This window comes from Chrysochloris asiatica, unplaced genomic scaffold (genome assembly GCF_000296735.1).
Source record: "Chrysochloris asiatica unplaced genomic scaffold, ChrAsi1.0 scaffold00117, whole genome shotgun sequence".
In the NCBI taxonomy this organism is placed as follows: domain Eukaryota; kingdom Metazoa; phylum Chordata; class Mammalia; order Afrosoricida; family Chrysochloridae; genus Chrysochloris; species Chrysochloris asiatica.
Genome location: NW_006408635.1, coordinates 2,836,348 through 2,850,904, shown reverse-complemented (window position 1 = coordinate 2,850,904; position 14,557 = coordinate 2,836,348). Strand labels below are relative to the sequence as shown.

At 45.4% G+C, this 14,557-nt stretch overlaps 1 protein-coding gene across 1 annotated transcript in view; it reads right to left on the bottom strand.

Annotated features, from left to right (window-relative positions):
- Positions 1 to 14,557, bottom strand: part of TIAM2 (T-cell lymphoma invasion and metastasis 2) — a 524,960-nt gene that overhangs the window by 146,235 nt on the left and 364,168 nt on the right. The window contains exon 3 of the mRNA XM_006868446.1: positions 7,335 to 8,525. Within this exon, the coding sequence (XP_006868508.1) occupies positions 7,335 to 8,519 (1,185 nt within the window). The 5' untranslated portion in view covers positions 8,520 to 8,525. The remainder of the gene's footprint in view (positions 1 to 7,334; positions 8,526 to 14,557) is intronic.

The window sequence follows — 14,557 nt, the reverse complement described above, 5'->3', positions numbered from 1 at the left end:
TACATATAAAGAATTCTAATAGCTAACGATTAATTTTCAGGCTAACAGGAAAGGTCCTTTTTAGAAAGTAAACTTCTCGTTACTAGTTCCCACGTCTCACAATGTAACGGCACAACACTAAGAGACCTCTTGTCTTTACGTACCAGGCTGTGTGTATTCCATCATCCCTAGTCAGATAACTGAGAGAAACAGCTAACAGAACTCAATGGCTGAAGGCAGGGAGCTACAGGAACACCCCAGCCCCTGTTCCCACTCTCCAGTGACAAACACCAAACTCTCGCCATCTCCCTTCACTACAGGTGAGACCTTCTGCGGCTGTATGGAAATCTTCAGCAGCAGTGTAGTCCTCACCAAGGGCAGTGTGGGCTTCAATTCATATGGGACAGAAATGCACGGTGACTGTGCTCTAAATCTGGTGGTGCTGTGGGTTAGGCATTGGATTACAAGATTGGTGGTTCAAAATCTCCTGGGAGAAAAATGAAGCTATCTGCTCCCATACGATTTACAGTCTTGGAAACATCTATATAGGATCTCTCTAGTCAGAACTGACTCAGTGGCAGTGGACTTGGTGGGGTGGGTGGTGTTCCAAATCAAGGATCCCTAGGGTGCAGTGGTTAAGCACTGAACTGCTAACCAAAAGGGTGCAAGTTCGAATCCCCAGTGTTCTGTGGGAGATAGACAGGGCTGTCTTTTCCATAAAGGTGTTAGCCTGGGAACCCCCCTGAGCCAGTTCTACACTGTACTCTAGGGTCATTAAGGGTCAGAATCAGGGCTCATAAATCTGCTCTGTGCTAAACTCTGGGGGAGCCATCAGTGCTGCTCACTGTGTTCCTGGTCCTCCTCCAGGCACATGGTAGGGGTCATCTGATCACCCCCATCCCTGAAAGGCAGGCATGGCCATGTGACTTGCTTTGGTCAGTACTGGTGAACACAAAAGACACGTGTCACTGACGAAGGGAAGCTTTAAAAGCTAACACATGATTGGGCTTTTCTGTCCGCCATAGTGGCTCCCAATGTTCCAGATGACAACCATTCCCTGAGCCTGGGGTCCCAGAGAGAGAACAAGCTAGAACCGCTGGCCAATGATGAAGAGGTGAAAAATACAGTCTGTGCGTCCCCACCTCAGAGATTTGAGGGCTTTTGGTCACCGTGGCACAGCCTAGGCAACCCTGATACAACTGAAAAATAAATCAGGAAGGAGCTAGACGGAACACATCTCATGCCAGCTGAAGTGAGTGCCGAGAGCTCGCCTGCAGCAAACGCACTCTCCTCTAAGACTCATTCTCTGTAATCTTTTTAAGTACAAACATCCTCTTTTTTTTTTTTTTTTTAAACAGAAGTCCTGCTGGCATAATGGAGTCCTGGGTATGGTGCAGTAGGATAAGCACTCAGTCACAAGGTTGGTATGAATTGCAAGGTCAGCAGAGTTCGAACTCACTAGCCACACCTTGGAAAGCCTATGGTTGTTGTTATGTGCCGTGGAGTCGGTTCCAACTCATAGTGACCCTCTACAGGGTTTCCAAGGCTGTAAATCTTTATGGGAGTAAAAGCCTCATCTTTCTCCCATGGAACGGCTAGTAGTTTCAAACTGCTGACCTTGAGGTTCGCAGTCTGATTCATAACCACTACGCTACCAGAGATCCTTAGGAAAGCCTATACAGGGTCGTAATGTGTCCGAACTGACTCGACAGCGCTTAACAACAACAGGTGGTGTAGGGTGTTACTCACTGGGCTGCTATCTGCAAGGCCAGCGGCTGGAATCCACCAGCTGTTCCACAGGGGAAAGATGACACTTTCTGCTCCCTTAATGATTTAGTCTCCGAAACCCTATGAAGTTGCTATGAGTCCGAACTGATTTGATGACACCTACGCCACCCACCGTTATTTTTCAGTTGTATATAGTTTTTCATGGGTTCTCCTTCTTTCAGACTGTCATTCACCAGAGTAGTTTATTGTTGTTGTTAAGTGCCGTCAAGTCGGTTCCGACTCATAGCAACCCTGTATAAGGCTTTCGAGGAGCAGCATACGGGTTTGAACTTCCAAACTTGTGGTTCTCAATCCAGTGCTGTTCCTACAGTGCCACACCAGGAGTCCGTCCTGTTAAGAATGAGCTGATGATCTGCATACTTCAAAAGAGAGAGAGAGTGTGTTTTTTTGTGTGTGTGCATGTGTGTGTTTGGTACCTAAGTAAGCAGTAACTTTGCTTCCACGAACTGTATTTTTAAGGCTCTGCACCTCATTCTGGTGTGGTGCTGTAGGATTAGCACTGGACTGCAAGGTTCATGTTTCAAATCCACCAGCCGCTCCTCGGAAATCCCATACAGGGTCGCTATGAGTCGGAAATGACTTGATAACACTTAGCAACAACAACAACAAACCTGAACATTACCTTAGCTATGAAAGGAAAACAAACATATGGCCAAAGGCAAGGGCACACTTGCCAAAGTGTCATTGGCTTCATGTTTACAGATGATCAATTATAGGAACAGGAGCAAAATAAACAAGCTGGGGCCCTAGGGAGTGAGCAAGCTTCAACATCTGGCCAACAACGAACATGCGGTACAAGTGAGAATTCACGTCCGGATGTCCACACCTTAGAGAGTTGAGGGCTTTCTGTCATCTCGGCCTAGCCTAGCCTAACACACAGGCCACTTTTTACAATCTTAATGTTTAATAACCCTGATGTCATGGAGAGGTTCTCATCAATACCTTGGCAATCCAGTCAAGCATGAAAAGCATGTGTCTGATTCTCAAGGAACCCAGCCTTTCTGGCGTCACTAAGGCCAGATAACTTCCTCGCAAAACCAGCACCTTGAGGAAATCTTTAAACCTTGAAATGGAATTATCCCCTAAAGTCTCCAAATAATGGTTTAGCCTCAGTAGAGAAGAATATCTGCATTCAGCATTATAGTCTTTTAAAGAATTATCTATATGTCATCTAATTGACAATAGCAACTCGAGAGGAGAGATGAGACGTTTAGGGAGCTGGTGAGTTCGTACAAGAAGAAATTGTTGGCATTGTTTACAGTTTGTGTGCACATTCTCATTTAAAAAAAAAAAAAAAAAATTAAGGGAGCGTAAAAAAAGTGTTTGAGGCTTAAGAGAAATGACTTTGATTCTGATTTCTCCACTAACTAGACTTGAGTCTTTCAAAAGGACCCTCAAATTCCTTATACCTTGGTGATGGCGGTAGTGTGCATAGAATCAGGTCCAACTCAACAGTGACTCTGCATAGGGCTTCCAAGGCTGTAAATCTTTATGGGAGCAGAAAGCTTCATGATTCCCCCACAGTACAATTGGTAGTTTTGAACTTCTGACCTTCAGGTTAGCAGCCCGACTTGCAACCACTACACTTAGTTTGGTCATGCTTAAAATGACCATATGAAGAATCTTGTCCATCATTAAAATCCCGCTTCTTATGTCATGCTCAGTCTTAACTCTCCAGACAGACACATCATCAGAGTTATGTGTTTAAGGCAACAGAGGAGTTGTAGGGTCTACAGAAGGGTGCATACATAGCAGAAAGGTGACCCATAAACAGCGATCAGGGGAGACCATCATGCTGGGTAAAGTGCAGGGTCAGCGAAAAAGAGGAAGGCCCTCAATGAAATGGACTGACAGCGTGGCTGCCACAATGGGATTCTGGGAATGGTGCAAGATGGGGCAGGGCTTCCTTCTGGTGGACATGGAAGTAGTGATGTGCTGCAGAGTCAGTTCTGACTCACAGTGACTCTGCATAGAGTTTCCGAGGCTGTACATTTTTACGGGAGCAGAAAGCTTCATCTTTCTCCTGTAGAATGGCTGGTAGTTTGGAACAGCTGACCTTGGGATTAGCAGCCCAACTTATAACTACTACACTACCAGAGCTCACAGGTCACTCTAAGGCAGAACCGACTTGATGGTACCTAACAACCACAACAACACAGCAGCAACCGGTAAAGGCTGGAATTGAACAGAAACCGGATGAGATGAAACAGAGCTATGTGAGGGCCAGGCCATAAACTCAGATGGGACACATAGTCCACGCAAAGCAGAGATGAGGAATCCAGGTTCATGAAAGTTGTCTGCATGACATCAAAGCCAGGGGAACAGGAGCACTGCTCCGCTCCCACTTTGTCCAACTGTGGTTTGCTGTTGGGGAAATAGATGCCGAGAGGAAAAGGTCACAGAGATCTCTACTGTTCTGTGGCTTGGCCTGAAGAAGAGATGACCACCAAACCCAAACACACTGCCACCATGTTGATTCCAACTCCTAACAGCCTGGTAGGACCTCGAGGAATAGACCCAGAGGGCCTCTGAGGCTGTGGATCTTTACAGGAGCAGACAGTCTCCTTTTCCTCAGAGAGTGACCGACCTTACAGCTAGTTCAGGACTAAGAGGAGCTCCTTACTCAGGACGGGGAGTACACAGACTCTCCATCAACGTGCCAAGGAAGACTAGGCATGACATAGACAAGGGAACTATCGCAGGGAAATTTTATAAATTCCGACATCATCTACTCAAGGAAATTATAACATTTTCATCCCTAAAATTCTATGAAAGTTTTAAATTATATATGTCTACAGCCATATCACCCTGAATGTGCCCGCTAAGCAGGGTCAGGCCCGATTAGTAACTGGATGGGAGACTGCCTGGGAATACCCGGTGCTGTGGGCTTTAAAGAAGCTCTGTTAGCATAGTGGTTATGAGTCGGGCTGCGAACCTCACGGTCAGCAATTCGAAACTACCAGCTGTTCCGCAGGAGAAAGATGAGGGTTTCTGCTCCCGTAAACATTTACAGACTCGGAAATCCTGTACAGGATCGTTATGAGTCAGAACTGACTCCACGGCACATAACCACCACCAAGTCAGTCTATCAAGGATAGTTAAAATGCAGTTCTGCCAGGGACTAATTAATTGCTCACTTAAATTCATTTCAAATCTATGGCTTGGATGGACGGACAGAAGGAAGGTAAACAAGCTATTGATCTTCACTCACTCACTCACTCCCCCCATCCCCACCCCCACTATCATCGCGCCAACTCTGACTCATAGCCCTGTATAGGGTTTCCGAGGCTGTAAATAGGGTTTCTGAGGCTGTAAATCATCGCAAGAACAGAAAGCCTCATCTTTCTCCTACAGAGCAGCTGCTGGTTTTGAACCACTGACCTTGTGGTTAGCAACCCAGTGCTTACCTACAGCATCAGCAGGTACCTTAGCTGTCACCACTAGTTACTTAACATGAGTAGTAACATTTGTGTCCCCTCACTAAAACGTCATACACCGTAAAATTATTATCACCATGACTCTTATGTTCTCAACACAATTATATGTTTACTATTACATGTACAAGTTGCTTCCAAAATACCTTCTCTCTCGCTACCAGAAGACAGTGCTACTATACATACTAATGTAGCATCAACCATTTTTGACATACCAACTCAAACATCAAAGTTTTCATAACCACAATTTAATTACTTGGTAAAGTGGAGGGTCAGTGAAAAAGAGGAAGTCCCCAACGAGATGGACTGGCAGAGTGGTAGCACCAATGGGCTCAAGCACAACAATTGTGAGGTTGCCCAGGATCAGGCAGCATTTTGTTCTGTTGGATATAGGGTCGCTGAGTTGGAACAGACTCAAAGGCACCTGACAACAACAACAATGTAATCATGAGTTCAGGAAGCTTGTTGTTATTGTCGGGGCTGCTAACTTAAATTCTGGTTCATAGCAATCCCATGCGACAGAGTGGAATTGCTCCATGGGATTTTCTAGGCTGCTACAAGAGCAGACCACTAGGTCGTTCTCCCATAGTCACTGGTGGGTTCGAACCGACAACCTTTTGATTAGCAGCTAAGCACATAACCATTGTACCACCAAGGCTCCTTAACCAGTAGGTGTTGCTGTTGTTGAATGCTGTCAGGTTGATTCTGACTGTGTAGTTACCTTACACAACAAAGCAGAATTACCCCATTGGGTTTTCTAAGCTGTAATCATTATGACCCAAGCCATGGCATTTTCAATAGCCTCATGTGCATGTGAAAGATGGATAGTGAATAAGGAAGACAGTAGAAGAATGGATGCATTTGAGTTATGGTGGTGTTGTTATGTGCCGTGGAGTCGGTTCCAACTCATAGCGACCCTGCACCGAGGCTGTAAATCTTTACGAGAGCAAAAGCCTCATCTTTATCCTACAGCTGGTAGTTTCGAACTGCTGACCCTGAGGTTAGCAGCCCGATATGTTAACCACTACGCTATAGCGTAGTGGTTACGAATCGGGCTGCGAACCTTAAGGACAGCGGTTCGAAACTACCAGCTGCTCCATGAAAGAAAGATCAGGCTTTCTACTCCCGTAGATTTACACCCTTGGAAACCCTGTACAGGGTCGCTATGGGTCGGAACCAACTCGACAGCACTTAACAACAACAAACGCTGTACTGGAGGAGAATACTAAAAGTACCATGGGCTGCCAGAAGAACAAATAGATCTGTGTTGGAAGAAGTGCAGCCAGAATGCTCCTTGGAAGCCAGGATGGTGAGACTTAGTCTCTCATACTCAGACATATTGTAAGGAGGGACCAGTCAATGGAAAAGGATATCATGTTTGGTAATGTGAAGGGTCAGAGAAAAAGAGGAAGACCCCCAATGAGATGGATTGGCACAGTGGCAGCATCAATGGGCTCAAGCATAGCAGTAATTGTGAGGTTGGCTCAAGACAGAACAGCAGTTCGTTCTGTTGTGCACAGGGTCGCTATGAGTTGGTACCAACTTGATGGCACCTAACAACAACATCATCATGATGGAGCAAACTGCCAAGTCTTTCTTTCATAAAGTCACTTGATGGGTTGGAACCACCTACCTTTCCATTAGCAGCGAAATGCTTAACCTCAAGTTGTTGCTGTTAATTGCTGTCAAATCAGTTCCAACTCATAGCAACCCTACATAGGGTTTTCAAGGAGCAGCTGGCGGGTTTGAACTGCCAATCTTGCAGTTTGCAGTCCAGTGCTGATCTACAGTACCACACCAGGAGTCCTGGAAGTCTACCAAAACACCAAATCCAGTGCCTTCAAGTAGATTATGACCCATAGTGACACTATAGGACAGAATCAAACTGCCCATAGGGTTTCCAAGGAGCACTGATGATGCAGTGATGAAAACACTCAGCTGCCTACCATAAGGTCAGCAGTTCGAACTCACCAGCCGCTCCATAGGAGAAAGGTGGGTCTGCTTCCTTGGAAGGCCTAGGAGGCAGATCCACCCTGTGAGAGAGGGTCACTATGAGTCAGAATCATCTCCATGGCAGTGGGTTTGGATCGTTTGCAATCTTGACCGAAGCCGACTACAGCATCTTGTACTCACCTGGAGTTTCCTTTTCTTCCGGGAGAGGCTTCCTGTCCAGTCACTGATCCGCCGCATCCGGGATTTCAGGGTGTCCTTCTTAGACGTGCCCTCTGTTAAGGCTTTGGACTTGCGGCAGGGAAGAGTGAAGGAGCTGTACTGGCCGGGGTCCCTGTGCTCCACTCTGGAGGACACATCCATGTCCGAGGCAAAGGAAACCCGGGTACTGAGGTGGGCGTGTGTGCCGATGTACTCATCAGAAAGCCGGATCCCCGAGGGCGGGAGGCCAGCATCTCGGTATAGTTCCCGGAGCGAAGAGAGGGAAGCACTATGGTTGAAAGGCTTTTTGGCATCACTTGGTGGGAAGCTGGCATGGAGGCTGGGGTCAGGGGTACCAGGGGACAGGAAGCAGCCCTCCAATTCGCTCATCTCTCCACCATTGCCCCAAGGGGAGTCGTACCAAGACGACTCGGAACTCAGGGAGCTGCCTTTGCTGGACCGCAGGCGTGAGTCAGTGGGCGAAAGGCGATGGCCGGACGGGTACTCGCCCTGGCTCGAGTTCCTCCTGGCTTCGGGCACTTGGGAGGGGTCCGATTCTAAGGTGGGAGAGTACCTCAGCAGCTGTACTGGCCCCCTGGACTCCTCTGTAGGCACTTTGCCATGGTGGGCACCATTGTGAAACTCAACCCTTAAGCATCCATCCAACTTCCCCAGAGTTTTGATGAGCACCTTGGGGCTCTTCCGGTCTTCACCGGGAGGGGTGGATGCAGCACTCTCATTCTGTCCATTGCAGTGGAGAAGGTACCCGTTGCAATCTCGGGAGGCAGTGTGCTTCTCTGCTGGCTGATGGCCAACACAGTGGGAACCGCTGTCAGAGGAGAGAGCAGCAATGAGATCTCCCTGGGAGTCATCCCCTGAGGTGTTTGTCCTGGGCTTCGAGTGGCTCGTGCCTTTGGGCACTTTGCAGGTGGGTCCGCTGAAGGCATAGGGTTGGTTACTCTTGAAGTGGGAAAGGCAGCTGCGGGCCAGGGACCTGGACTTATAGCCTGCCCCACTGGCCCCTGGACCCCACCCATGCAACGATTTCTCATCCTTTGCATGGATGCTGCGGATTTTGAGGGAGCAAGGCTTCTGCTTAGCACCAGGAACAGGGCTGCTGTGGCCTTTAGACCCTTGGAAGGTATACTGACTCTCGGAGTTCCCCATTATCACCTAAATGGAAAACAGTGACATAATCATCAGAGTGACCGAAGTTACATTCCACTGGGACAGAACTTTCTAAAAACAGATGTTCGAAATGCGTCGGAAGCAGCGAGCCCCTTGTTTCAGTGTTGGACACAAGCCTGGGGAGGAGTAAGCACCAAAGTTACTCACCAGCCTGGTTCTACTAATCAAGCAATGCTGTTCACTGGTCTGACAGAGAGCACAGCACACTCATAGTGTTATTTTAACAACTGGATGTGTTGTAAGATGTTAATTTAGAAATGGAAGAGACACGGAATCAGTTCAAGGTCCTGACTGACTTAAAGTCTTGGTGGTGAGAGGCTTTGAACTCAGTGGGTCTTAAAGAGAAAAAGGAAGAGAAACTGTCTTTCCTCTGTTAGTCCAAAAACACTGAGTTGCCAACGACTTAAAAATATTTTGAGAAACCAGTTGTCACTGAGTTGACTCTGACTCATGTGTGCCAAAGGGTTTCAAGAGCTGGTTTGGGGGCACCTTTGGTATACACAAATCTTTAGCCTTTTGGGTAAAAACAAATTAACCATTTATATCACCAGGGACGTCTTCCAACAATGAGAGATGCATTTTTTTCTTATTCTACATTAACTACTGGAGTTGCTATGAGTTGGAACCAACTCACTAGTACTTAACAAACACCAACAACACCTTAACTATTAAGAAGAGCAAACATCTCCCCATAATATTAAAGAGTATCACTCAAACCCCACCACATTTGTAATAATGAATGACTCCTGGTGTCAGGATCTGTTGGAGTGTTTGAATATCCCAGAGAGAAGGAACACCATTAAAGAAAAAGGATGAGAACCCCTCAAAAACTGAGAGGGAGACAAACTCCTTCATAAAACTAACTTCTCATGCTTTCCTAAAGATTTTAGGGACCCTCATTTTAGAGCGTGAGAGAAAAAACTTCAAGCTGAACTGTTAGAAAGTGGGTCTCAAACACAATTCTGTTGCTGTTAAAGTGCCTTCAAGTCAGGGCTGACTTGTAGCAACCCTGTACTGGGCTTTCAAGGAGCAGCTGGTGAGTTTGAACCACCGACTTTGCAGTCCCAGTGCTTATCCTACCACGCCACACCAAGAAAGTATTAGATTATTTTAATTCTCTTTAAAATCCCAACTGACAACTCCATGAGACTAACTATTCATTAAGCCAAACTCAGTAACATTTGGTTCAAACCTTCCCCCTTCCATTTTTTAAATTCTAATCACCATATTACTATTTTAGGCAAGTTAAAGGTGATCTGAATTAGGTCCCCAAATACATTTAGTAGTTTTTTTGTTTGTTTGTTTTTCTATCTAAGACCATACCATCACAAAACATGAGCCAGATAGATTGACTTTTCTTTGGTGGCTGTTGTCGTTGTTGTCAGGTGCCATTGAGAGTCAGTACTGACTCATAACAACCCTATCCACAACAGAACAAAACACTGCCCAGTCCTGAGCCAACCTCACAATTGTTGCTGCATCTGAGCCCATATTTTGGTGGAACCAATCAAACATTTTAAATTCAAAATCACTGGAAGGAGTTATGAAGCTTCACTTTATTACTGGATGACAATCATAACACCTGGCAGGAACCCCAGCCCAGGTTAACGACGTTTACCTCAGGAGGATTTCTGCTCTGAGGGGGACTAGTGATCAGCAGCCTTCACATGGTCCTGCGAACAAGGTAGCACACCAAACACACACAGGAAGTAAGTCCATAAGTCGATCCTGGAAAACAGAAATACGAGAAAACTCCATCAGGCATTTTACACCCAGCTCCCTGAAAGTTAAAAAACCACAACAAAGGTTTCATGTAACCCATAGGAAGAAACAAGTATTCTCCTGAATCACTGTTCCCAGAGTAAATAAAGGTCTGTGGCATGTTTGATTCATCAACATGGAAGGACGATGCAAAATAAGCCATAACTCTCTACCCAGCCTTAGAAAAGCCCTGATAGTCTCAAAGCAGGGCCAGTGATGTGCCTTTTTCTCCGGTGAAAGCGCTGGAGTGAGTCACGGCTGATCTGTCACCAAAACAGGGAAACAACGCCAGACCCTTGTGCTGACAGCATTGCTAGGACATCATCCTGACAGGGCAAGAACAGGTCATTGTTCTGTGTGACTGAGCGGAAAACAGAATCAAAGTGGGTCATCATGTGAAATCATCTTCGGCTGAAATAACTTAGGCTGTGGAGGCTGACCTCAGGTGAGCTGGACACTGTCCTCAAACACACCAAGGTGAAAGCTTGCTGGGCCTGACAAGCCTCTACCAGCCCGTGTCAGAAGACAAGCACACATAATACCAGCTAGCTGCAGCTCCCCAATACCAGACAACAGACCTACTGCTCACAGACACTAAAAGGCCGGGGACCCAAGGCACTGCAAAGTTTCTTGTGGGTACCTTTTGAAATCAATAACTTAATTTCTTATTTCATGGTATATTTCAAAAAGCATAGCACGAGACCCTGTCCACACAAGGCCTGAAACATTGTGCTCACCAGAAGCACACAATGAAAACCTGTTGCTTTGAATGAAAGGAAGGTTCACACTCTAAAATGTTGATTCAGGCATAGAGGAGCGAGTATGGCTGAAAGACCCATGTGCACATGGACTCATGAGGAAGTATTTCCTTAATTGAGATGCTACAGTCTGGAGACAAGCAGAAAAGGGATGACAAAGGTGGCTAACAATGTCAACTTCCACAGACGGGTAATGCTGACCAGCTGTTCAACATCTCGAACCAATTGTGGCAGAAAGAAAACAACCTTACAGGAAGAATGGATTCAATATTTACGAGAAACGTATTGACAGGAAGGGTAACTCCTGAGGGAAACTGTGGAATGATGGGCCCTCAGGAACTTGACAAATTGAACAGATATTTATCTGCCAGAATTCAGCGGAGTTTTTTGTCTGCAAGCAGGAGAACAAATAAGTCAAATGTTCAGCATCCCCTGTGCTTCTATTACATTACAAAGGGAATTTTCTGGCATACAAGTGAAAAACATTTTTTTGTTGACAGAGCACGAAATGAAAGAAAAGAATCCCAAAGTCTCCAGTATCTTTGAACAGCAAAAAATATGTATTTGGCAGAATCACCTGCCCTGAAGACAGGTAACTTCCATGAAATCTCTCTGTTATCAATGCTACAGCACTAAGAGTGTGAACAGTTAGCAAATACGTACTGTATGCTGTGGATAAACTATTACCTCCTGGTGCTGTTTTCCGTGAGGTTCCCCACTCATCTGTAAGTTTGTTTGACTGAACCAGTAAACAACATGGTAAATGAAGAAAAAACTAAAGTTGTTAAAGATTTCTCTGTACTTGGATCCACAATCAAAGCCATGGAAGCATCAGTCAGGAAATCAAATAATGTATTGCATTGGTCAAATCTGCTGCAAAAGATGCATTTTAAAGTGTTCAAGAGCAAAGATGTTCCTTTGAGGACTAAGGTGTACCTGACCCTAACTATGGTATTTTCATTTGACTCAAATGTATGAGAAAGACAGACAGTGACTAAGGAAGACTGTAGAAGAATTGATGCATTTGAAGTATGGTGTTGGAGAAGATTATTAAAAGTACCATGGACTGCTTGAAGAACAGACAGATCTGTGTTGGAAGAAGGACAGCCAGAGTGCTCGTTAGAAGCCAGGATGCCCAGACTTGGTGTCTCATACTTTGGACATGTTATGAGGAGGGACCAGTCCCTGAGGAAGGACATCATGATTGGTAAAGTAGAGAGTCAGTAAAAATAGGAAGATCTCCAATGAGATAAACTGATACAGTAGTTACAATGGTAGGTTAAACACAGCAATTGTAACGATGGTCCAGAGCCAGGCAGTGCGGTGTTGTGTTGTGCGCAGGGTTACTGTTGGTCGGCGTCAGCTGGATGGCACTTAATAACAACCTATTGCCTTCAAGGCACTTCCAACTCACAGTGGCTCTTAGGACGGAGCACAACTGCCCCACAGGGTTTTAAGTCTGTAATCTTTACGGAAGCCGATTTCCTTATCTTTCTCCCATGAAGTGGCTGGTGGGCTCACACTGCCAAACTTTTGGTTAGCAGTTGAGTACTTTTAACCATTGTCCCAGTAGAACTCCTCTTAGATTGAGAATCAACTACAGAAATATATGAGAAACCACCTGAAGAAAAGTGCAAACTGCCACCCAGATATGGTATCCCGTTGTTAAGTGCCATTAAGTTGGGTCAGACTGTTGGCGACCCTATAGGGTTTATGAGGAGCAGCTGGTAAATTTAAATTGCCAAGCTTATAGTTAGCAATCTAGTACTTATCCTACAGTGCCACACTAGGACTTCTTGGTTGTGCATATACTTTTTCTAAATTATTTTATTTATTGCCTGATTATAATGAAATACTGGAATTTAAAAAAAAACACACCAAAAAACGATTACACTCCTATAAATCTTAAAAAAAAAAAAAAAAAATTCCTAGTCTTCCATTTTCCACCCCATCCATATCACTTCTGTCAGGCAGCCTTTTAAACCAAAATCACAAACAAGAATGAAGGATTCTTTTCTTTTAAAAAAAAAAAATGTGAGCAATCATCACACCAGGAATGTCTGGCTCTGTGGAGGAATTCCATAAATATCCGATCGTCACCCTCCCTGCAGCCACCGGGGCCTCCCAGAGGGCCGGGTATTTACCTTTCCTTTCACTGTCTTCAGCCTGCGTTTGAACCAACACATCAGAGTCCCAGAGACTCTACTTCTAGACAGTGAAGTAGTCAGAAAAGCAAGCAAGTCAGAGTCCTCACCTCTGCCGTAGCTCCAGTCCTGAGAGCCAGCTGTTCAGATGGTGCAATATGGGGAACAAGAGAAAAGACCCCATGGCAGATGGAGCTGTGAGGAAGGAACTGAGGGACTTGTGTGGCCATGTATGGGAATGAGGAACCGGCCCCTACACAAAAGCAGATTTCCAGCTGGGCACAGCAGTACAGCAAGCTCACAGTATACAACACCAAGATATCCCAACAAGGCCTTTCATAGAACTCCAGAGACATTTTCATACTGAAGCAGGTCCCCCAGCACTGTCCAAGGCAAACACCACATCAGAGAGAGCTAAGAAGAGCTGATAAGAACAGGCTAGCACTGGACTGCAAACTACATGGTCAGTGGTTCGAGCCCACCAGCTGCTCTGAGGGAGAAAGATGAGGTTTCCTGCTCCCACAAAGATTTAAAAGCCTTCAAACCCCTATATACAGGTTTGCTATGACTCGGAACTGACTCCATGATGCTCAACTACAACAACAAATCGTTATTAACCAAAGCAATGCCCACCTGGTTCCGGGGAGGGGGGGGTTGCTAAAAGGAGGGAAGAGTTACATTTAAGGGACAGGTCCTGGAATTCTACTCTGGTTGACATCAGTGAGCCTGGGTTTATGAACTGCTTCCATATCTTCAATAGCATGAGGCTTTGGTTACATTACTTATATTTCCTGAATTGTACTTTCCCCTTTGCAACTTAAGGATAAAAATGTATGTCCTTCTCACACCAGCAATAACAGCAAAGATTAATAAAGCAGAGGACAATAAGTGCTGGCGAGGATGTGGAGAGACTGGGACGCTCCTGCATTGCTGATGGGATTGCAAAATGGTCCAGCCTCCCGGAAAGCAATATGGTGCTTCCTCAGAAGGTTGGAAATAGAAATACCTTATGATCCAGTAATTGCTCTACTTGGTATTTACCCACAAGAAATATGAGCCATAACACCAGTAGATATATGCACACCAATGTTCATAGCAGCACTATTTACAATAGCAAAAAAATGGAGACAGCCTAAATGCCCATCAATTGAAAAATGGATAAACAAACTGTGGTGCATACACACAATGGAATACTGTGCTACCTTGGAGAACAACAAGGAAGCTGCAAGTCACCACATAACATAGATGAACCTTGAAGACATTATGCTGAGTGAAATTAGTCAGTCACAAAAGGAGAAATACTGCATACAAACCATTATTGTAAAAGACTAAGAAAAATAACCCACACTAAAGG